Source organism: Bombina bombina, chromosome 1 (assembly GCF_027579735.1).
Source record: "Bombina bombina isolate aBomBom1 chromosome 1, aBomBom1.pri, whole genome shotgun sequence".
In the NCBI taxonomy this organism is placed as follows: domain Eukaryota; kingdom Metazoa; phylum Chordata; class Amphibia; order Anura; family Bombinatoridae; genus Bombina; species Bombina bombina.
In genome coordinates, this window is record NC_069499.1 from 25,562,628 (window position 1) to 25,589,743 (window position 27,116).

The 27,116-nt window shown below is 36.9% G+C and overlaps 1 protein-coding gene across 1 annotated transcript in view; it reads right to left on the minus strand.

Annotated features, from left to right (window-relative positions):
* The window catches only part of SYNE2 (spectrin repeat containing nuclear envelope protein 2), a 799,180-nt gene that overhangs the window by 565,487 nt on the left and 206,577 nt on the right, over positions 1 to 27,116 (minus strand). Inside the window, exons 18-21 of the mRNA XM_053697281.1 lie at positions 24,806 to 24,943; positions 23,310 to 23,474; positions 12,329 to 12,487; positions 1,095 to 1,268 (exon numbers count right to left, since the gene is read on the minus strand). Of these exons, the coding sequence (XP_053553256.1) occupies positions 1,095 to 1,268; positions 12,329 to 12,487; positions 23,310 to 23,474; positions 24,806 to 24,943 (636 nt within the window). The remainder of the gene's footprint in view (positions 1 to 1,094; positions 1,269 to 12,328; positions 12,488 to 23,309; positions 23,475 to 24,805; positions 24,944 to 27,116) is intronic.

Here is a 27,116-nt window from a genome sequence, read left to right on the forward strand (position 1 = left end):
AAGTAAATTGGAAAGTCCTTTAAAATGGTTTGTTCTGTCTGAATCATGAAAGAAAAATGTTTGGTTTAATTTCCCCTTCAAAGGGGCCTATTTAAAAATGTGTGAGCGGACACGAATATTATGTCCGCTGCACATCGATAAATGCCGACAGCATACGCTCTCGGCATTTATCATTGCACCAGCAGTTCTTGTGAACTACTAGTGCAATACCGCCCCCTGTGGATTTGCGGCCAATCGGCGCTAGCAGGGGGTGTCAATCAACTCGATCATATTGTATCGGGTTGGTTTTCAGCGATGTCTGTCAGAGCAGGCGGACAGGTTATGGAGCAGCGAGCCCATACGGAGCTTGATAAATGGGCCTCTATACGTTCATGATTCAGATAGAGCAGCAGATTTAAGAGAGTTGCCAATTCACTTCCATGATCACATTTTGCACAGTCGCACTTTCTGAGGCGCCACCTACTACTGAGCATGTGCACAAGCTCAAAGGGTATATGTATACTACGCTGTGATTGGCTGATGTCTGTCACATGATACAGGGGGCTGGAAAATGGGGAAAAATACATTTGTCAGGAAAGAAAAAATCTACTTTGAAATTCAGAGTAAGTGTTATTGTCTTTTTATTATGCACTTGTTAATTATGTAATTCTACTGCATGTAATGGTCCTTTAGAGCTACATAGCGGTCAAAACTTATAGAATATAGATCCAGCACACAATTTCTCTTATTCCAACGGATTTTTATTATGACATTTACTCTTGGTCTCCTTTACATCTGAACATACTGAGGTAGAGTCAAGAGCATGATATAGCAGCAATGTTATGCATAGAGTCACGTGCACACTCCTGAGCTTACCTCAGAATGCTGTCATGGAAAGGAGATTCAACCAAGGAGACTAAGAATACACAGCAAGATACACAAACGAATGCGCTTTCCATTCGAGAAGAGCACAATAAGAAGACAAAACGCTGGCAGCACTATAACATCACTGCAACAGGAAAGGGTCAGACCCTGGCGGCTTATGTTAGTGTCACTGCCATGAAATAGAAACACAAGCTCCCTCAGGTGGCCACAATCAGTATTACACTGCCCACCTCATACTGAAAAATGAACTCATCAGGGGACACTCTCTGTGCCAGCAGATGCATCGCAGAGGTTATAAATGACTCCAGTTGGCTCTTTGATCTCTCAAAGTTGTTCTTTATGTCTGTCTCAGACAAACAAGGCTCCGCAGGGTGCTTGGCGCTGTCTAGCCGGCACATCATGATCTGTAAATAAACACATCAGCCCATCCGTCACAGCAAAATACATCATCACAGGTCATGGTGATAAAGCGAGCATGCGAGAAAAACGGTCCTTTCTGTTGTCCTGCAGTACATTATGTGCCCTGGGCTATGTACTATGCATTTATAAATATGAATGTAATGTCCCTTTAATAAATTAGATTGCAATGTACGCTTTTTATAGGGAAAATAGGATGCTTAGCACTCCCTCCGAAAACAAAATTTATGCTTACCTGATAAATTTCTTTCTTTCCGGGCATGATGAGTCCATGTCGTCATTCCAATTACTAGTGGGATATTCAACTCCTGTCCAGCAGGAGGAGGCAAAGAGCACCCCAGCAAAGCTGTTAAGTGTAACTTCCCTCACCCATAATCCCCAGTCATTCAGCTGAAGGAAAATGGAAAAAGAAGAAACACAAGGGTGAAAAAGATGCCTGAGATTTACTCAAAAAAATTGCCAAAATATAATTAAAAAAGAGGGTGGGTCGTGGATTCTCCATGCCCGGAAAGAAAGAAATTTATCAGGTAAGATTAAATGTTGTTTTCTTTCCTATGGCATGGAGAGTCCACAACATCATTCCAATTACTAGTGGGATTCAATACTCATGCTAGAGGACAAGGAATGAACAGGGAGGGAGAACAAGGCAGGAGGACCTTAACAGAAGGCACCACCACTTGAAGAACCTTTCTCCCAAAAGAGACCTCAGCCGAGGCAAAAGTATCAAATTTGTAGAATTTGAAAAAGAATGCAGAGAGGACCATGTTGCCGCCTTGCAAATCTGTTCCACAGAAGCTTCATTTTTGAAAGCCCAAGATGGGGAGACAGCCTTAGTGGAATGAGCCATAATTATTTCAGGAGGCTGCTGTCCAGCAGTCTCATAAGAAAACGAATGATACTTCTTAACCAGAGGGAAAGAGTAATAGAAGTGGCCTTCTAACCCTTATGCTTTCAAAAGAAAACAACAAACAGGGCAGAAGATTGCCGAAAATCTTTAGTAGCTTGTTATGCAAAAGACGTTCCTTATGAGAAAAAGGATTAGGACAAGAAGAAGAAACAACAATTTAATGATTAATGTTACAATCCGACACCACCTTAGGGAGAAACCCCAATTTAGTACGAAGGACCGCCTTATCTGCATGAAAAATAAAGGTACAGGGAATCACACTGCAGAGCTGAAAGCTCAAACTCTACAAGAGGAAGAAATAGCAAGGAGAAACAAAACTTTCCAAGATAACAACTTTATATCAACATGCATTGGCTCAAACGGAGCATGCTGCAAAACTTTAAGAACTAGGTTAAGGCTCCAAGGAGGAGCAACAGGTTAAAACACAGGCCTGATTCTGACCAGGGCCTGAACAAAAAAATTGAACATCTGGTAAATCTGCCAGACGTTGGTGCAAAAGAATAGACGGTGCAGAAATCTAAACCTTCAGAGTACTGACTGACAAAACTTTCTTCAGGCCCTCCTGAAGAAAGGATAAAATGCAAGGGACCACACCAGAAAAAGTATACTTATGGGATTTTTTTGAATTTTTTTTTTCGAGATACCGGCTAACTAGCCTGAATCACAGACCTTGTCTAAACAAGACTAGGCAAATAATCTCCAAGTAGTCAGCATCAGAAAACTAGATTTGGAAGAAAGAAAAGACCCTGATAGAAGGTCCTAGCTCAGAGGCAATTTTCACAGAGGAAAGGACGACACCTCTACCTGGTCCAAAACCAACTTCTGCAAGGCCAAACTTAAGCAAAAGAAACACCGAAACATGCTCCAGAAAGACACAAACTATGTCCGAGAAAGAGCAACAGCAGAGAATCTTGAAAGGAAACCAAAGTCCTATGGAACAGCTAAAGCATAGATCATAGCTGCCTGAGGATCTCTCAATCTGGATCCGAAAAAGTAAGCTTGGCGTTTAAACAAAAACTTACTCCCGGGCGAAAATCTGTCTGCACAGATAATCTCCATAAATTATTTTTGGAGAACATACAAAGTTGGACCTGTACCCAAGAATTGGTCACAGGTTTACGGAACTCTGAGTCTTAAGGTGTTCTCTCAGCAGCATTATGCTATTAAGGAACCCCAAACTGTTCCCTAGCCAGAGAGGCTATCAACAGGACCCATAATCACGAGAAGCATGCAGTGGGACAAGAGATCCTGAGTTACCAGAACCAAAATCTCTCAAATAAATGTCAAAACTAACCTCAGAAAGAGGTCAGAGAGGACTCCAATCCATTGAGAAGAAATAGGCCCATTGGAATTCAAACCCAGAACATTCTGGGTCTTAAACAGATATAAAAACCATCCAACTATCTGAGCACTGCCTATATAAAAGTATAGTTTAAAACAGCTTGCTGGCACACATTCAAGGTGAAAGTAACTGCAGCAGGAACCAAACTGCAAACCTACCGATTACTAAGCGGTAGAGCCAGTACATCTGGTGTAAATAAAAAGATTATTGTACACGTGAAACAGACATGAGCAAAATACTCCTCAATATGTGAAGAATTAAACAAGTCTGAAAAATTAAAATAGGGCAACATACCTGTCCCAGAAACTAGAAAAATCACCTCGGTATGAGGAAGAATATAATACCGAGATCCAGAAGAAAAATGTATAATGTATAATTACAAAATTCATGGACAAGAATCCCCACTCTGCCATAGAACGTCATGCTCCAATGTGGAATGGAACTCTGGTCTCCCAAGAGAATCTCAGTGACTTTCCACTGAGCGAAGAAAATTCCTAAAAAAAAATGATGTACATGATAGAAAAGAAATACATTGATCATTCATATACAGAGAACTGCCACCAGATGGTAGCACAAACTAAGGAAACAGACTCTGTCAAGACGTCTCATAATGGATTATTATAACAGATTACAAAATGCCATGCACCAGATAAAAATAATACTGTAGAAAATGTCAGAGACAACCGAATTCATCTCGTGAAACAAAGAAAGACACGTCAACACATGAGATTAAAAATGTTTAAGTCTCATTCCAGTGTGAATTTCTTTTTTTTTTTTATATAAAAAAGTGTCCATTCATCAAAATAGGTTAACTTAAAAATAACCTAATAAGGATCTAGAAACACAAAATGAATATGTGTCAAAAGGACAACGAATGGTACAGATAAGAGCAAAGAGCTCCTCATTCATGAGGGGAAATATAATATGAAATTCCTATAATAAAACCAGGAAAATAAATTAGAGGATGATACATTAAACATCCCGTATTACATACACTAACAACAGCACCTCAATGTGAGAGAAATAAAATAAGTATTCCTATAATACAGATACAGAAATAAATATAATAGTGTTCTGATGAGAACAATACATGAAAACAACAAACGTAACAAAAAATGAATCCCCATACACAAGATAGGAGAACATACATGTCACGGACAGAGACATGGCGCCTCCAAGCCAAGAAGGAGAACCTCTGTACAAGTAGAAGATTAAGTTATATTATATATGACTCATTATAACAAAAAGGATCAATAAAAAAATATTATCCTTTATCACTGCAGAAAACTAGCAATAGTCATAAAAATGCTAATTCCTCAAAACATATAATTATATGCACAGCAGAGGATATATAAGCAGACATAAGGCTTATAACAAAACTCCATATACACTGGGAACGGAAAAGGATTAAACATATAATAATATGCACAGCAGAGGATATATAAGCACACATAAGGCTTATAACAAAACTCCATATACACTGGGAACGGAAAAGGATTAAACATATAATAATATGCACAGCAGAGGATATATAAGCAGACATAAGGCTTATAACAAAACTCCATATACACTGGGAACGGAAAAGGATTAAACATATAATAATATGCACAGCAGAGGATATAAGCAGACATAAGGCTTATAACAAAACTCCATATACACTGGGAACGGAAAAGGATTAAACATATAATAATATGCACAGCAGAGGATATAAGCAGACATAAGGCTTATAACAAAACTCCATATATACTGGGAACGGAAAAGGATTAAACATATAATAATATGCACAGCAGAGGATATAAGCAGACATAAGGCTTATAACAAAACTCCATATACACTGGGAACGGAAAAGGATTAAACATATAATAATATGCACAGCAGAGGATATAAGCACACAAGGCTTATAACAAAACTCCATATACACTGGGAACGGAAAAGGATTAAACATATAATAATATGCACAGCAGAGGATATATAAGCAGACATAAGGCTTATAACAAAACTCCATATACACTGGGAACGGAAAAGGATTAAACATATAATAATATGCACAGCAGAGGATATATAAGCAGACATAAGGCTTATAACAAAACTCCATATACACTGGGAACGGAAAAGGATTAAACATATAATAATATGCACAGCAGAGGATATATAAGCAGACATAAGGCTTATAACAAAACTCCATATATACTGGGAACGGAAAAGGATTAAACATATAATAATATGCACAGCAGAGGATATAAGCAGACATAAGGCTTATAACAAAACTCCATATATACTGGGAACGGAAAAGGATTAAACATATAATAATATGCACAGCAGAGGATATAAGCAGACATAAGGCTTATAACAAAACTCCATATACACTGGGAACGGAAAAGGATTAAACATATAATAATATGCACAGCAGAGGATATATAAGCAGACATAAGGCTTATAACAAAACTCCATATATACTGGGAACGGAAAAGGATTAAACATATAATAATATGCACAGCAGAGGATATAAGCAGACATAAGGCTTATAACAAAACTCCATATACACTGGGAACGGAAAAGGATTAAACATATAATAATATGCACAGCAGAGGATATAAGCACACAAGGCTTATAACAAAACTCCATATACACTGGGAACGGAAAAGGATTAAACATATAATAATATGCACAGCAGAGGATATATAAGCAGACATAAGGCTTATAACAAAACTCCATATACACTGGGAACGGAAAAGGATTAAACATATAATAATATGCACAGCAGAGGATATATAAGCAGACATAAGGCTTATAACAAAACTCCATATACACTGGGAACGGAAAAGGATTAAACATATAATAATATGCACAGCAGAGGATATATAAGCAGACATAAGGCTTATAACAAAACTCCATATACACTGGGAACGGAAAAGGATTAAACATATAATAATATGCACAGCAGAGGATATATAAGCAGACATAAGGCTTATAACAAAACTCCATATACACTGGGAACGGAAAAGGATTAAACATATAATAATATGCACAGCAGAGGATATATAAGCAGACATAAGGCTTATAACAAAACTCCATATACACTGTGAACGGAAAAGGATTAAACATATAATAATATGCACAGCAGAGGATATATAAGCAGACATAAGGCTTATAACAAAACTCCATATACACTGGGAACGGAAAAGGATTAAACATATAATAATATGCACAGCAGAGGATATAAGCACACAAGGCTTATAACAAAACTCCATATACACTGGGAACGGAAAAGGATTAAACATATAATAATATGCACAGCAGAGGATATATAAGCAGACATAAGGCTTATAACAAAACTCCATATACACTGGGAACGGAAAAGGATTAAACATATAATAATATGCACAGCAGAGGATATATAAGCAGACATAAGGCTTATAACAAAACTCCATATACACTGGGAACGGAAAAGGATTAAACATATAATAATATGCACAGCAGAGGATATAAGCAGACATAAGGCTTATAACAAAACTCCATATACACTGGGAACGGAAAAGGATTAAACATATAATAATATGCACAGCAGAGGATATATAAGCAGACATAAGGCTTATAACAAAACTCCATATACACTGGGAACTGAAAAGGATTAAACATATAATAATATGCACAGCAGAGGATATAAGCAGACATAAGGCTTATAACAAAACTCCATATACACTGGGAACGGAAAAGGATTAAACATATAATAATATGCACAGCAGAGGATATATAAGCAGACATAAGGCTTATAACAAAACTCCATATATACTGTGAACGGAAAAGGATTAAACATATAATAATATGCACAGCAGAGGATATATAAGCAGACATAAGGCTTATAACAAAACTCCATATACACTGGGAACGGAAAAGGATTAAACATATAATAATATGCACAGCAGAGGATATATAAGCAGACATAAGGCTTATAACAAAACTCCATATACACTGGGAACGGAAAAGGATTAAACATATAATAATATGCACAGCAGAGGATATATAAGCAGACATAAGGCTTATAACAAAACTCCATATACACTGGGAACGGAAAAGGATTAAACATATAATAATATGCACAGCAGAGGATATAAGCAGACATAAGGCTTATAACAAAACTCCATATACACTGGGAACGGAAAAGGATTAAACATATAATAATATGCACAGCAGAGGATATAAGCACACAAGGCTTATAACAAAACTCCATATACACTGGGAACGGAAAAGGATTAAACATATAATAATATGCACAGCAGAGGATATATAAGCAGACATAAGGCTTATAACAAAACTCCATATACACTGGGAACGGAAAAGGATTAAACATATAATAATATGCACAGCAGAGGATATATAAGCAGACATAAGGCTTATAACAAAACTCCATATACACTGGGAACGGAAAAGGATTAAACATATAATAATATGCACAGCAGAGGATATAAGCAGACATAAGGCTTATAACAAAACTCCATATACACTGGGAACGGAAAAGGATTAAACATATAATAATATGCACAGCAGAGGATATATAAGCAGACATAAGGCTTATAACAAAACTCCATATACACTGGGAACGGAAAAGGATTAAACATATAATAATATGCACAGCAGAGGATATAAGCAGACATAAGGCTTATAACAAAACTCCATATACACTGGGAACGGAAAAGGATTAAACATATAATAATATGCACAGCAGAGGATATATAAGCAGACATAAGGCTTATAACAAAACTCCATATATACTGTGAACGGAAAAGGATTAAACATATAATAATATGCACAGCAGAGGATATATAAGCAGACATAAGGCTTATAACAAAACTCCATATACACTGGGAACGGAAAAGGATTAAACATATAATAATATGCACAGCAGAGGATATATAAGCAGACATAAGGCTTATAACAAAACTCCATATACACTGGGAACGGAAAAGGATTAAACATATAATAATATGCACAGCAGAGGATATATAAGCAGACATAAGGCTTATAACAAAACTCCATATACACTGGGAACGGAAAAGGATTAAACATATAATAATATGCACAGCAGAGGATATAAGCAGACATAAGGCTTATAACAAAACTCCATATACACTGGGAACGGAAAAGGATTAAACATATAATAATATGCACAGCAGAGGATATATAAGCACACAAGGCTTATAACAAAACTCCATATACACTGGGAACGGAAAAGGATTAAACATATAATAATATGCACAGCAGAGGATATATAAGCAGACATAAGGCTTATAACAAAACTCCATATACACTGGGAACGGAAAAGGATTAAACATATAATAATATGCACAGCAGAGGATATATAAGCAGACATAAGGCTTATAACAAAACTCCATATACACTGGGAACGGAAAAGGATTAAACATATAATAATATGCACAGCAGAGGATATATAAGCAGACATAAGGCTTATAACAAAACTCCATATACACTGGGAACGGAAAAGGATTAAACATATAATAATATGCACAGCAGAGGATATATAAGCAGACATAAGGCTTATAACAAAACTCCATATACACTGGGAACGGAAAAGGATTAAACATATAATAATATGCACAGCAGAGGATATATAAGCAGACATAAGGCTTATAACAAAACTCCATATACACTGGGAACGGAAAAGGATTAAACATATAATAATATGCACAGCAGAGGATATATAAGCAGACATAAGGCTTATAACAAAACTCCATATATACTGTGAACGGAAAAGGATTAAACATATAATAATATGCACAGCAGAGGATATATAAGCAGACATAAGGCTTATAACAAAACTCCATATACACTGGGAACGGAAAAGGATTAAACATATAATAATATGCACAGCAGAGGATATATAAGCAGACATAAGGCTTATAACAAAACTCCATATACACTGGGAACGGAAAAGGATTAAACATATAATAATATGCACAGCAGAGGATATATAAGCAGACATAAGGCTTATAACAAAACTCCATATACACTGGGAACGGAAAAGGATTAAACATATAAAATGTAATAATCCCTAACAAAATATATTTAAGATACACTGCAGACAAAAGATAAATAAGTAGACATAGAATGTATAAAAATATCTACTTTAGAAAGATAGGGGGAAAATGAAATGCAATAAACCCCTAATCAGAAGCATCATCTTAACCTTAGTCAGTTCTAAAAGGCATAAAGATGAAAACAAAAGCATACGAACATAACTAATCTAGAAGTTATTACTGTCCAGACTGCAAAGGAATTCTATCAGACTGAATATGCAGAAAGAATGAGAGGAAAAAGATAGCCACGTGAGGGCAGGAAAAACTAGGATAACGTTATGTTCAAGAGAAACACATCTTGAAAATAAAAGTGCAGGCATAAGGGATAACGCCATGAAAATGAATAGTGCAATATTGGCTTTGCAGCAATATAACAGCATATTTATCTTTATTAAAGCATAACTGAAATATTTAGCCCTCATTACTCTGACTAATTTCTACACGCGAAGAGAGGAAACATGTCAGATATATCTGCAGCCTGCGGGTCCCTTCAGAAAAAAGGAGGTTCTCATGGAAATTAAATTAAAGCAGTGTATAGCGCAACACTAACTGAAATAATTAGTACTCGCTGACAAGAAACACCACAGGTGGCGCCAAAAAGTGCAGCCGCCATTGCTAAAATAAAACACTACCCTATAAGAGCTAGAATGCCCCAAGGAGGTTTAAAACGAGTTTAAAACAAGCCTACTGTTCCCATAGCCTGTAAAACTTAAACTCACGTAGTGCACATTGCGATCGTCCCAAGCACAGAGCTCATAGGACTGAAATCTGTGTACTGGCTGCTGAGGGCCAGGAGACCCAGAGCCAAAAGAGACTAAACCAGCGTACTGTTGAAAGCTTGACCCCAAGCCAGGCTGATACTGCTAGGCTAAATATTAAATATTAAAACATATAGCCCCTCAGTCCTTAATAAAAGGCACCAGCTGCAGGGAACATTTAGTGAAAAACCTCAACTCCATAACTCAGGTATTGAAGGCATATAACACCCTTACTTCATGTAAAGATGATAGTAACTCCCAATGTGCTTGAGCCTTCTAAACCTAAGAAGGAAATAAGCACTTGCCTTGTAGCTGCAGCCATGAGGTAGGCATATATTCCCAGGTCTGTCAGCCTCATCTGACCGCTGACAGGGACCTGGAGGAAGAGAAAAAACAACCAACTCTGGTTTTCTATAAAGGGGTAGCATTGTTGTTAGAAGTTTAAGCAAAGACTACCTCACTGTCTTCTAACTGCTAAAAGCCATCATTGCTCTTACTAAAGAGATTGACATGGACACAGCATTACCCAATCCTTGCTTGCAGGGAAAAGTACCCATAAAAGGATTATATCTTCAGACACCATATTCGCACATCCTCCATTGACAGAGACAAAGAGAATGACTGGGGATTATGGGTAAGGGAAGTTACACTTAACAGCTTTGCTGGGGTGCTCTTTGCTTCCTCCTGCTGGCCAGGAGTTGAATATCCCACTAGTAATTGAAATGACGTAGTGGAAAGAAAAAGGCTTTATCCAGAGATCTAAAGAGGGAAGTGCTTAGCAGTCGGTAAGTACTCCAGAGTAATGTGCTACATTGTATCACTATTGTCAAACTGTGCAAACATGAGAACAGGATCTCAGACATTTAAAGAAATTACATACATTTTATAGATCAATAAAAGTGCTGAGAATAAAGGAAGGTAAATATTTAGCTTAAACTGTAAATTTATTGTTACTACAATGCACCCTATTGATAAAAAAAATATATGTATATAATATTTGACATATATTTTAACAGTTATTATAAATGTTTTATTTTTAATATTGTTTTTCATTTACTCCAGATTCTGGGAACGGCCCCCCTCGCTCAACAGTTTGTTTTTCCTATGATGGTTCTCAATGACAACCAATGGTATGTTTAGCCATACGTCTCGCTGTTTCTAATGTAGCAGTAGAATGCATGCGTGAAAGCGATCCACCCTGTTGTCCTGCGGTACTTTGTGTGCACGTTCATGCTAGACTAACGCATGCACAGATTGTACTTAATGGAAATCCCTGTAACGTATTTGCAAACAGTGAACTAGGACATTTGTTCCGATTCACTAAGGAATCGGAACATGGGTTCTAGTACATGGGTGGGACCGCTCGTTACATCACTACAGTACTGAAAAATTATATAAGGGACGGAGAAACAGCATCACCCCATGAAATAAAAATGATAAGTTTAATATTATAATAGCTAACAATTATTAAAAGGAACAAAACGGTTTACCTTTTCAAATGATAAAGCTTCTAATTTGTATTTACTATGCAGTATAATTTACTATCACTGTGAGCCTATCTAGAGTGTAAGCTCTTAGGGCCTCCATACCTTGTATCAATTTGCACTGTGGTTCAGCGTATGGATGGGCCGTCTGTATAATCGGCATTGCTGCTGCTACATTGATTTTAAGAAAAGTATTTATTTGGATTGTTTTTATTCTTTAATTTCGGGTTCACTGTATCTGCATTACAGATATTAGGGTGTACTCACACTTACAAAGAGTTGCATAGATGTAAGTGGGTTATTTATGGATGACACATGTCTGTTACAAAACTAAAGTTGACTGACTGATGGAGAATTTGCATGCAAGTCATCATGTCAGCAGGGGTCTGAGTGCCAGGGGGTGACAAGGGCTCTGTACAGTTATCCCTCGTGTCTGGGTACAATTTATGTAATATTTGTACCTGAACTTGTTCGCGAACTTGCACAATATTTTTCTGCATTTCATCTATACGAAAATTCTGTAATTCGTTATTGCTGAGAACAACTTGAGCCACTGAACATAAAATCTTCTCCGCTTCTGCAACACGCTCCTGACAGGTGATTCCTCTGTCATAAAGGCCCTGAGAAAGGAAAATATCATTAACTTAGCATCTCACAGCCACTTCTCAGTAGCTGATATAACTTAGCAACTCAAAGCCACTTCTTGCTGGCTGATATAACTTAGCAACTCAAAGCCACTTCTTGCTGGCTGATATAACTTAGCAACTCAAAGACACTTCTTGCTGGCTGATATAACTTAGCAACTCAAAGCCACTTCTTGCTGGCTGATATAACTTAGCAACTCAAAGACACTTCTTGCTGGCTGATATAACTTAGCAACTCAAAGCCACTTCTTGCTGGCTGATATAACTTAGTAACTCAAAGCCACTTCTCAGTAGCTGATATAACTTAGCAACTCAAAGCCACTTCTTGCTGGCTGATATAACTTAGCAACTCAAAGCCACTTCTCCCTAGCTGATATAACTTAGCAACTCAAAGCCACTTCTCCCTAGCTGATATAACTTAGCAACTCAAAGCCACTTCTCACTAGCTGATATAACTTAGTAACTCAAAGCCACTTCTCCCTAGCTGATATAACTTAGCAACTCAAAGCCACTTCTCACTGGCTGATATAACTTATTAACTCAAAGCCACTTCTCACTGGCTGATATAACTTAGTAACTCAAAGCCACTTCTCGCTGGCTGATATAACTTAGTAACTCAAAGCCACTTCTCACTAGCTGATATAACTTAGTAACTCAAAGCCACTTCTTGCTGGCTGATATAACTTATTAACTCAAAGCCACTTCTCACTGGCTGATATAACTTAGTAACTCAAAGCCACTTCTCGCTGGCTGATATAACTTAGTAACTCAAAGCCACTTCTCACTAGCTGATATAACTTAGTAACTCAAAGCCACTTCTCCCTAGCTGATATAACTTAGCAACTCAAAGCCACTTCTTGCTGGCTGATATAACTTAGCAACTCAAAGCCACTTCTTGCTGGCTGATATAACTTAGCAACTCAAAGCCACTTCTTGCTGGCTGATATAACTTACTAACTCAAAGCCACTTCTCACTGGCTGATATAACTTAGTAACTCAAAGCCACTTCTCCCTAGCTGATATAACTTAGTAACTCAAAGCCACTTCTCCCTAGCTGATATAACTTAGTAACTCAAAGCCACTTCTCCCTAGCTGATAAAACTTAGTAACTCAAAGCCACTTCTCCCTAGCTGATATAACTTAGTAACTCAAAGCCACTTCTCCCTAGCTGATATAACTTAGTAACTCAAAGCCACTTCTCCCTAGCTGATATAACTTAGCAACTCAAAGCCACTTCTTGCTGGCTGATATAACTTAGCAACTCAAAGCCACTTCTTGCTGGCTGATATAACTTAGCAACTCAAAGCCACTTCTTGCTGGCTGATATAACTTAGTAACTCAAAGCCACTTCTCCCTAGCTGATATAACTTAGTAACTCAAAGCCACTTCTCACTAGCTGATATAACTTACTAACTCAAAGCCACTTCTCACTGGCTGATATAACTTAGTAACTCAAAGCCACTTCTCCCTAGCTGATATAACTTAGTAACTCAAAGCCACTTCTCACTAGCTGATATAACTTAGTAACTCAAAGCCACTTCTCACTGGCTGATATAACTTAGTAACTCAAAGCCACTTCTCCCTAGCTGATATAACTTAGTAACTCAAAGCCACTTCTCACTGGCTGATATAACTTAGTAACTCAAAGCCACTTCTCACTGGCTGATATAACTTAGTAACTCAAAGCCACTTCTCACTAGCTGATATAACTTAGTAACTCAAAGCCACTTCTCACTGGCTGATATAACTTAGTAACTCAAAGCCACTTCTCCCTAGCTGATATAACTTAGTAACTCAAAGCCACTTCTCACTGGCTGATATAACTTACTAACTCAAAGCCACTTCTCACTGGCTGATATAACTTAGTAACTCAAAGCCACTTCTCACTGGCTGATATAACTTACTAACTCAAAGCCACTTCTCACTGGCTGATATAACTTAGTAACTCAAAGCCACTTCTCCCTAGCTGATATAACTTAGCAACTCAAAGCCACTTCTCACTGGCTGATATAACTTAGCAACTCAAAGCCACTTCTCACTAGCTGATATAACTTAGTAACTCAAAGCCACTTCTCCCTAGCTGATATAACTTACTAACTCAAAGCCACTTCTCACTGGCTGATATAACTTAGTAACTCAAAGCCACTTCTCACTAGCTGATATAACTTACTAACTCAAAGCCACTTCTCACTGGCTGATATAACTTAGTAACTCAAAGCCACTTCTCACTAGCTGATATAACTTACTAACTCAAAGCCACTTCTCACTGGCTGATATAACTTAGTAACTCAAAGCCACTTCTCCCTAGCTGATATAACTTACTAACTCAAAGCCACTTCTCACTGGCTGATATAACTTAGTAACTCAAAGCCACTTCTCACTAGCTGATATAACTTACTAACTCAAAGCCACTTCTCACTGGCTGATATAACTTAGTAACTCAAAGCCACTTCTCCCTAGCTGATATAACTTAGTAACTCAAAGCCACTTCTCACTGGCTGATATAACTTAGTAACTCAAAGCCACTTCTCACTGGCTGATATAACTTAGTAACTCAAAGCCACTTCTCACTGGCTGATATAACTTAGCAACTCAAAGCCACTTCTCACTGGCTGATATAACTTAGTAACTCAAAGCCACTTCTCCCTAGCTGATATAACTTAGTAACTCAAAGCCACTTCTCACTGGCTGATATAACTTAGTAACTCAAAGCCACTTCTCACTGGCTGATATAACTTAGTAACTCAAAGCCACTTCTCACTGGCTGATATAACTTAGCAACTCAAAGCCACTTCTCACTGGCTGATATAACTTAGCAACTCAAAGCCACTTCTCACTGGCTGATATAACTTATTAACTCAAAGCCACTTCTCACTGGCTGATATAACTTAGCAACTCAAAGCCACTTCTTGCTGGCTGATATAACTTAGCAACTCAAAGCCACTTCTCACTGGCTGATATAACTTAGCAACTCAAAGCCACTTCTCACTGGCTGATATAACTTAGTAACTCAAAGCCACTTCTTGCTGGCTGATATAACTTAGTAACTCAAAGCCACTTCTCAGTAGCTGATATAACTTAGCAACTCAAAGCCACTTCTCGCTGGCTGATATAACTTACTAACTCAAAGCCACTTCTCCCTAGCTGATATAACTTAGTAACTCAAAGCCACTTCTCCCTAGCTGATATAACTTACTAACTCAAAGCCACTTCTCCCTAGCTGATATAACTTACTAACTCAAAGCCACTTCTCCCTAGCTGATATAACTTAGTAACTCAAAGCCACTTCTCCCTAGCTGATATAACTTAGTAACTCAAAGCCACTTCTCCCTAGCTGATATAACTTAGTAACTCAAAGCCACTTCTCCCTAGCTGATATAACTTAGTAACTCAAAGCCACTTCTCCCTAGCTGATATAACTTAGCAACTCAAAGCCACTTCTCGCTGGCTGATATAACTTAGTAACTCAAAGCCACTTCTCACTGGCTGATATAACTTAGCAACTCAAAGCCACTTCTCACTGGCTGATATAACTTAGTAACTCAAAGCCTCTTCTCACTGGCTGATATAACTTAGTAACTCAAAGCCACTTCTCCCTAGCTGATATAACTTAGTAACTCAAAGCCACTTCTCCCTAGCTGATATAACTTAGTAACTCAAAGCCACTTCTCCCTAGCTGATATAACTTAGCAACTCAAAGCCACTTCTCCCTAGCTGATATAACTTAGTAACTCAAAGCCACTTCTCCCTAGCTGATATAACTTAGCAACTCAAAGCCACTTCTCGCTGGCTGATATAACTTAGTAACTCAAAGCCACTTCTCACTGGCTGATATAACTTAGTAACTCAAAGCCACTTCTCACTGGCTGATATAACTTAGTAACTCAAAGCCACTTCTCACTGGCTGATATAACTTAGTAACTCAAAGCCACTTCTCACTAGCTGATATAACTTAGTAACTCAAAGCCAATTCTTACTGGCTGATATAACTTAGTAACTCAAAGCCACTTCTCCCTAGCTGATATAACTTAGTAACTCAAAGCCAATTCTTACTGGCTGATATAACTTAGTAACTCAAAGCCACTTCTCACTGGCTGATATAACTTAGTAACTCAAAGCCACTTCTCACTGGCTGATATAACTTAGTAACTCAAAGCCACTTCTCACTGGCTGATATAACTTAGTAACTCAAAGCCACTTCTCACTAGCTGATATAACTTAGTAACTCAAAGCCACTTCTCCCTAGCTGATATAACTTAGTAACTCAAAGCCACTTCTCCCTAGCTGATATAACTTAGTAACTCAAAGCCACTTCTTGCTGGCTGATATAACTTACTAACTCAAAGCCACTTCTCACTAGCTGATATAACTTAGTAACTCAAAGCCACTTCTCACTGACTGATATAACTTAGTAACTCAAAGCCACTTCTTACTGGCTGATATAACTTAGTAACTCAAAGCCAATTCTTACTGGCTGATATAACTTAGTAACTCAAAGCCACTTCTCAGTAGCTGATATAACTTAGTAACTCAAAGCTACTTCTCACTAGCTGATATAACTTAGTAACTCAAAGCCACTTCTCACTGGCTGATATAACTTAGTAACTCAAAGCTACTTCTCACTAGCTGATATAACTTAGTAACTCAAAGCCACTTCTCACTGGCTGATATAACTTAGTAACTCAAAGCCACTTCTCACTGGCTGATATAACTTAGCAACTCAAAGCCACTTCTCACTGGCTGATATAACTTAGTAACTCAAAGCCACTTCTCACTGGCTGATATAACTTAGTAACTCAAAGCCACTTCTTGCTGGCTGATATAACTTAGTAACTCAAAGCCACTTCTTGCTGGCTGATATAACTTAGTAACTCAAAGCCACTTCTCCCTAGCTGATATAACTTAGTAACTCAAAGCCACTTCTCACTGGCTGATATAACTTAGTAACTCAAAGCCACTTCTCACTAGCTGATATAACTTAGTAACTCAAAGCCACTTCTCACTAGCTGATATAACTTAGCAACTCAAAGCCACTTCTCCCTAGCTGATATAACTTAGTAACTCAAAGCCACTTCTCACTGGCTGATATAACTTAGTAACTCAAAGCCACTTCTCACTAGCTGATATAACTTAGTAACTCAAAACCACTTCTTACTGGCTGATATAACTTAGTAACTCAAAGCCACTTCTCAGTAGCTGATATAACTTAGTAACTCAAAGCCAATTCTTACTGGCTGATATAACTTAGTAACTCAAAGCCACTTCTCCCTAGCTGATATAACTTAGTAACTCAAAGCCACTTCTCACTAGCTGATATAACTTAGTAACTCAAAGCCACTTCTCACTAGCTGATATAACTTAGTAACTCAAAGCCACTTCTCACTGGCTGATATAACTTAGTAACTCAAAGCCACTTCTCACTGGCTGATATAACTTAGTAACTCAAAGCCACTTCTCACTAGCTGATATAACTTAGTAACTCAAAGCCTCTTCTCAGTAGCTGATATAACTTAGTAACTCAAAGCCACTTCTCCCTAGCTGATATAACTTAGTAACTCAAAGCCACTTCTCCCTAGCTGATATAACTTAGTAACTCAAAGCCACTTCTCCCTAGCTGATATAACTTAGTAACTCAAAGCCACTTCTCCCTAGCTGATATAACTTAGTAACTCAAAGCCACTTCTCACTAGCTGATATAACTTAGTAACTCAAAGCCACTTCTCCCTAGCTGATATAACTTAGTAACTCAAAGCCACTTCTCCCTAGCTGATATAACTTAGTAACTCAAAGCCACTTCTTGCTAGCTGATATAACTTAGTAACTCAAAGCCACTTCTCACTGGCTGATATAACTTAGTAACTCAAAGCCACTTCTCACTGGCTGATATAACTTAGTAACTCAAAGCCACTTCTCACTGGCTGATATAACTTAGTAACTCAAAGCCACTTCTCCCTAGCTGATATAACTTAGTAACTCAAAGCCACTTCTCCCTAGCTGATATAACTTAGTAACTCAAAGCCACTTCTTACTGGCTGATATAACTTAGTAACTCAAAGCCACTTCTTGCTGGCTGATATAACTTAGCAACTCAAAGCCACTTCTCACTGGCTGATATAACTTAGTAACTCAAAGCCTCTTCTCACTGGCTGATATAACTTAGTAACTCAAAGCCACTTCTCAGTAGCTGATATAACTTAGTAACTCAAAGCCTCTTCTCACTGGCTGATATAACTTAGTAACTCAAAGCCACTTCTCCCTAGCTGATATAACTTAGTAACTCAAAGCCACTTCTCACTGGCTGATATAACTTAGTAACTCAAAGCCACTTCTCACTAGCTGATATAACTTAGTAACTCAAAGCCACTTCTCACTAGCTGATATAACTTAGTAACTCAAAGCCACTTCTCACTAGCTGATATAACTTAGTAACTCAAAGCCACTTCTCACTAGCTGATATAACTTAGTAACTCAAAGCCACTTCTCACTGGCTGATATAACTTAGTAACTCAAAGCCACTTCTCAGTAGCTGATATAACTTAGTAACTCAAAGCCACTTCTCACTAGCTGATATAACTTAGTAACTCAAAGCCACTTCTCCCTAGCTGATATAACTTAGTAACTCAAAGCCACTTCTTGCTAGCTGATATAACTTAGTAACTCAAAGCCACTTCTCACTGGCTGATATAACTTAGTAACTCAAAGCCACTTCTCACTGGCTGATATAACTTAGTAACTCAAAGCCACTTCTCACTGGCTGATATAACTTAGTAACTCAAAGCCACTTCTCCCTAGCTGATATAACTTAGTAACTCAAAGCCACTTCTCCCTAGCTGATATAACTTAGTAACTCAAAGCCACTTCTTACTGGCTGATATAACTTAGTAACTCAAAGCCACTTCTTGCTGGCTGATATAACTTAGCAACTCAAAGCCACTTCTCACTGGCTGATATAACTTAGTAACTCAAAGCCTCTTCTCACTGGCTGATATAACTTAGTAACTCAAAGCCACTTCTCAGTAGCTGATATAACTTAGTAACTCAAAGCCTCTTCTCACTGGCTGATATAACTTAGTAACTCAAAGCCACTTCTCCCTAGCTGATATAACTTAGTAACTCAAAGCCACTTCTCACTGGCTGATATAACTTAGTAACTCAAAGCCACTTCTCACTAGCTGATATAACTTAGTAACTCAAAGCCACTTCTCACTAGCTGATATAACTTAGTAACTCAAAGCCACTTCTCACTAGCTGATATAACTTAGTAACTCAAAGCCACTTCTCACTAGCTGATATAACTTAGTAACTCAAAGCCACTTCTCACTGGCTGATATAACTTAGTAACTCAAAGCCACTTCTCAGTAGCTGATATAACTTAGTAACTCAAAGCCACTTCTCACTAGCTGATATAACTTAGTAACTCAAAGCCACTTCTCACTGGCTGATATAACTTAGTAACTCAAAGCCACTTCTCACTGGCTGATATAACTTAGTAACTCAAAGCCACTTCTCACTGGCTGATATAACTTAGTAACTCAAAGCCACTTCTTGCTAGCTGATATAACTTAGTAACTCAAAGCCACTTCTCACTGGCTGATATAACTTAGTAACTCAAAGCCACTTCTCACTGGCTGATATAACTTAGTAACTCAAAGCCACTTCTCACTGGCTGATATAACTTAGTAACTCAAAGCCACTTCTCCCTAGCTGATATAACTTAGTAACTCAAAGCCACTTCTCACTAGCTGATATAACTTAGTAACTCAAAGCCACTTCTCCCTAGCTGATATAACTTAGTAACTCAAAGCCACTTCTCACTGGCTGATATAACTTAGTAACTCAAAGCCACTTCTCACTAGCTGATATAACGTAGTAACTCAAAGCCACTTCTCACTGGCTGATATAACTTAGTAACTCAAAGCCACTTCTCACTGGCTGATATAACGTAGTAACTCAAAGCCACTTCTCACTGGCTGATATAACTTAGTAACTCAAAGCCACTTCTCACTAGCTGATATAACTTAGTAACTCAAAGCCACTTCTCACTGGCTGATATAACTTAGTAACTCAAAGCCACTTCTCACTAGCTGATATAACTTAGTAACTCAAAGCCACTTCTCGCTAGCTGATATAACTTAGTAACTCAAAGCCACTTCTCCCTAGCTGATATAACTTAGCAACTCAAAGCCACTTCTCACTGGCTGATATAACTTAGTAACTCAAAGCCACTTCTCACTGGCTGATATAACTTAGTAACTCAAAGCCACTTCTCCCTAGCTGATATAACTTAGCAACTCAAAGCCACTTCTCGCTGGCTGATATAACTTAGTAACTCAAAGCCACTTCTCACTGGCTGATATAACTTAGTAACTCAAAGCCACTTCTTGCTGGCTGATATAACTTAGTAACTCAAAGCCACTTCTCACTGGCTGATATAACTTAGTAACTCAAAGCCACTTCTTGCTGGCTGATATAACTTAGTAACTCAAAGCCACTTCTTACTGGCTGGTAAATTTTGGTTACCTTTTAACAATTACATATTACACGTTATGTTGCTAGATGTAAATAAACTAACAAGTACACAACAATGAGAAATCAATAAACACATAACTATGTAAGATATGGGGTTATTAATAAATAAACACATAACTATGTAAGATATGGGGCTACTAATAAATAAACACATAACTAAATACAATATGGGGCTACTAATAAACACATAACTAAATACAATATGGGGTTACTAGTAGAAAACATTACTATATAAGATTACTAATAAACACATAACTATGTAAGACATGGGGTTACTATAAACACATAACTACATACAACATGTGGTTACTAATAAACATATAACTATGTACGACATGGGGCTACTAATAAACAAATAACTATGTACAATATGGGGTTACTAATAAACACATAATTACTTAAGACATTGGGTTACTAATAAATAAACATATAACTACATAAGACATGGGGCTACCAATAGATAAACACATAACTACGTAAGACATGGGGTTACGAATAAATGAACACAAAACTACATACAACATGGGGCTACTAACAAACATATAACTACATACAATATGGGGTTACTAATAAAAAAAAAACATAACTACGTAAGACATGGGGTTACTAATAAATAAACATAACTACGTACAATACAGGGTTACTAATAAACACATAACCACATAAGACATGGGGTTACTAATAAATAAAAACATAATTATGTATGATATAGGGTAACTAATAAACACATAACTACATACGACTTGGGGTTATTAATAAAAACATAACTACGTATGACTTGGAGTTACACATAACTCCATACGACATGGGGTTACCAATACATAAACACATAACTATGTAACACATGGGGTTACTAATAAATAAACACATAACTACGTATGACATGGGGTTACTAATAAACACATAACTATGTACTACATGGGGTTACCAATAAATAAACACATAACTACGTATGACATGGGGTTACTAATAAAAACATAACTACGTAAGACATGGGATTAACAATAAATAAACACATAACTATAACTGGCATGGGGCTACCAATAAATAAACACATAGCTACATATGACATGGGGCTACTAATAAACACATAACCACATAAGACATGGGGTTACTAATAAATAAACACATAACTATGTATGATATAGGGTTACTAATAAACACATAACTACATAAGACATGGGGTTACTAATAAATAAACACATAACTATGTACGATATAGGGTTAACAATAAACATATAACTACGAAAGACATGGGGTTACCAATAAATAAACACATAACTACAAACGACTTGGGGTTACTAATAAAAACATAACTACGTATGACATGGAGTTACAAATAAACACATAACTACATAACACAAGGGGTTACTAATAAATAAACACATACCTATGTATGATATAGGGTTACTAATAAACACATAACTACATAAGACATAGGGTCAACAATAAATAAACACATAACTATAAATGGCATGGGGCTACCAATACATAAACACATAGCTACATATGACATGGGGCTACTAATAAACACATAACTACGTACTACATGGAGTTACCAATAAATAAACACAGAACTACGTAGGACATGGGGTTACTAATAAACACATAACTACGTAAGACATAGGGTTAACAATAAACACATAACTACGTAAGACATGGGGTTAACAATAAACACATAACTACGTAAGACATGGGGTTAACAATAAATAAACATATAACTATAAATGGAATGGGGCTACCAATAAATAAACACATAGCTACATATGACATGGGGCTACTAATAAACACATAACTACATACTACATGGGGTTACCAATAAATAAACACATAACTATGTAAGACATGGAGTTAACAATAAATAAACACATAACTATAAATGACATGGAGCTACCAATAAATAAACACATAGCTACATATGACATGGGGCTACTAATAAACACATAACTACGTAAAACATTGGGTTATAGATGCAGGTATGGTGGTGCTGTGTCTCTGGCAATCAGGCTAAAAATCCCTCCTTGCTTCTCTTGTCAAGTCAGAGTTCTTTAACCTCCAAAAGAGAGTGGCCCAGGTTAAAGAAGTCTGACTTGTCTGACCGGAGAAGCAAGGAGGAAATTTCAGCCTGATTCCTAGAGACACAGCGCCACCATACATGCTGCATCTATTACTCTATATACAGTCGAGGAGGACCTAGGCTGGCAGCGATCTGGAAGTGCTTTACACAGTTCATACTATTTTATTACATTCAAGTAAGACATGGGGTTACCTGCAGGTTTTCGGAGAGCACATGTGGTGAGTTTTTGCTTTGTTCAAAAAATATGTCCATGTCACAAATCCAGGATCCTACAAAACTCATTATATCTTCAACGTTTTCTACATGTAGCAGAATTTGTGTGCAGGTCTCTGTTAACACCACACTGTCCTCAGTTCTCTGTAATACAAAAACACACACTGATGAGTCTTCATTCAGTGTAATACACAATTATTATTATTATCAGGTATTTGTAGAGCGCCAAAAGGTTCCACAGCGCTAATAGGAGAGATAACATCTGGTGCAAACAGGAGCGGTTTTTAAAGGGACATGGACGTCAGTAGCACGTTGGGACTACAGGACACTACTGCAAGGCACTGTGCACAATGCAATGCTGCTTTAGCATTTAGCTATATTGTGCCTTATGCACGTGCCTGGTGCACACACACAGAAGTTGACTGTATCTTCTATGCACAGCAACCAAATCATACTGACCAACTGGCACAGCTCTGAGAATGTGCACGTGGTATAACAGGCTACAGCAAATAGTATTAAAGGGACATGAAACCCACATTTTTCTTTTGTGATTTAGAAAGGGTATGCCATTTTAAACAACTTTCTAATTTACTTCTATTATCTAATTTGCTTCATTCTCTTGATATCACTTGCTGAAAAGGCTTTAGATATTCTTTAGATATCCTTTGTTGAAGAAATAGCAATGCACATGTGTGAGCCAATCACACGAGGCCTCTATGTGCAGCAACCAATAAGCAGCTACTGAGCATATCTAGATATGCTTTTCAGAAAAGCATATCTAGATATGCTCAGTAGCTGCTTATTGGTTGCTGCACATAGAGGCCTCGTGTGATTGGCTCACACATGTGCATTGCTATTTCTTCAACAAAGGATATCTAAAGAATTGAGCAAATTAGATAATAGAAGTAAATTGGAAAGTTGTTTAAAATTACATGCCCTATCTGAATAATGAAAGTTTAATTTTGACTAGACTGTCCCTTTAACAGCAGCTGTTAGTGCTCACATGACAATCCTGACTCTATAACTAAATAATACTAAATAAAGTGTTATTATAGTTTTATAGCCTTAAATAAAGAATTTAGATATATTTCAATGCACTTTAGCTGGTGTAAAGAAACGTCAGCCAGCGACTGTGTAGCGCCAGCTATTAATGGCTTTTAGCGTTGATTTCTGTGTATTAAGCTGCTCCCTGTCACATTCATTATCCCCCTCTAACATTCTCCATTCTAGTTTAAGACTTTAAAAGGGATATGAGACTATTCCAAGGATCTACTACTTTTCCCTGAAAATGACCTCTGAAACTGCTCAGCAAAACTTCCTACAATGCACCACTGATGAATAAAGTTCACTCCCGTTATCTATACAATAAAAACCCCATTACACAAATATATCATTTTATTTTCATATCCACCTCCTGTACTAAGAGAATTGTCTAAGCTTCCACTTCCCTCTCTGACCAGCAGAAATTTACTGACCTGTAATGTCGGAATAAACAGTTTTAAAGAATCTGCAGACAGGGCCAGTGATTGGCCGGAATTTGTTTTGTCTTCATCTGATTCCTGAGGAATTCTGTCCCCGTTCGCAGTTTGTTTTTGCTCTTCATACATTTTAACCTGAAAGAAAAAAGCAATATTAGTAGATGTTAGATGTAATTAGTTTTTTGTGTAATAAGTCACCGCAACACAATAATAGCGGTACATGATGATACATGATAAATAGAAATATATGGTAATGAGCTATAAATTGGATATGAAACACACAAATGTTCTTTTGTGACTCAGACAGAACATACAATTTCAAAAAAGTTTCCAATTTACTTCTATTCATCAATTTTGCTTAGTCCTCCTGCTATCCTTTGTTAAAGAGTTATCCTAAGTGAGCTCAGACGCATGCACGTGTCCTTATCCATCAGGGAGAAATGCTTAAAACAATGCGATATAGTTACAAACTCTGCTGTCATAGTGCCTGTATCATTATATGGCAGCAGTGTTTGCAGTTACGTACAACATTGCTATAAACATTGTTGCAAACACAGGCTAAATGGCTAAAGACACGTGCACGCACTTGTGCTCATGCTTACTCTTACTCAAATTATACAAAGTGAACTAGACAAAATTGGTAATAGAAGTAAATTGGAAAGTTGTTTGAAATGCCATGCTCTATCTAATCCATATACGTTTTTTAGACTTTACTGTCCCTTTAACTAAAGCACAGGTGAAATAATCAGCTGATCAGTAACCATGGTTACTAACCTGCGCTTAGTCTTCAGATGATTATTTCACCTGTGCTCTAGTTAAGATAGAATGAATATCTGGTCTGTTAGGGCTTCTGAGGACTGGAGTTTGGGAAACACTGTTCTACCTGAATCATGAAAGAAACATTTTGTGTTTCATGTCCCTTTAATTATGGATATTCTACAACCTTTTTGAGCTGGATAAACAACATGAAACTTTGATATTGTAATTTATTATATTTAATTACAAGTAGTCAAACTACACAATCATTATTTATTTTGCCCACTTTTTCTGTTAATTAATTTTGTGGCTTTTCCAATGCTGAGCATTTGAAGTGCCAGTGGCAGACTTCACAAGACTAATTGTTCTACATATATTTCCCTCAACAGAGGTGATAAGATAAGAAAATATAAAACTATAAAAGTTTTGATGACAAAATGACAGTGGCAACACCAGAAAGTCCAGATTGGGGGGAGTTTGGCCATTGAAAATTTTTTGTGTCAATCAAGGACTTAATGTAATCATAGTGTTTCCACGTACAGCTGGTATGTAAGGTTTTTATGTAATTTTAAACTAGTTTTCATTAAAGCCGTAAAAATATCTCCCAACTGAATTGACAGTTTACAGACTCCAATCTGATTAGCTTTTAGGTGTCTATGATTATGGCAGCACAGCTGAAACACGTAAGCCCTGCCTGTCGCCCTTTCACCCTGTTCCTGTGATCATCTGTGCATTTTAATGATTTTTGAATAAACTTTTTGAGATTTTATCCATATGGGATCCAGGATATCTCTTTTTTCTTTTAGCTCTTATTCATGTCTTTAACCAATTTAGCACCAACTTTAAAAAGTGCAAAATTCAGTTAGTCAGTTAAAAATACTCTTTAACTGATTATCGGCTAGATTACGAGTGGAGCAGTAGTTTGCACTTGCGTTCGATTTAATTAAAAGAGCAACATAACGAGATAATATTGTTTATTTTATAATTCAATGTTCTGCACAAAGCAGAATATGTTATATTTAATCTTAAAGAGATATTTAAATATATATCTGATGGATTTTTGCACAAATATATATTTATACCTATATATATATATATATATATATATATATATATATATATATATATATATATATATATATATAGGAATATCTATTTACAACTACTTATAACATATTCCCCTATGTTAAGAACATTGGAATGTGAAATATATACAGTAAATACACAGTTAAACACTTTATTAAACTTTTTTTCACTATAGGAGCAATAAAATTGTGGAACTCATTACCAAAGGAGGTAGTGAATGCCAATACCTCAGAAACATTTAAAAATTGTTTGGATACATTTCTGGCTAGAAACAGAATTAATTGATAAGATTGCTTGTTTTCAATGGGTCACCTTTTAATGGGATTAATTTAAGCTCAACTGGAGCTTTTTTGTAAGTATATTAGATTTGTATAGGTTGAACTCGATGGACTTCAGTCTTTTTTTCAAATCTCCCCTACTATGTTACTATGCTAAATATGAATATAGCATAAATATTATCTTTCAT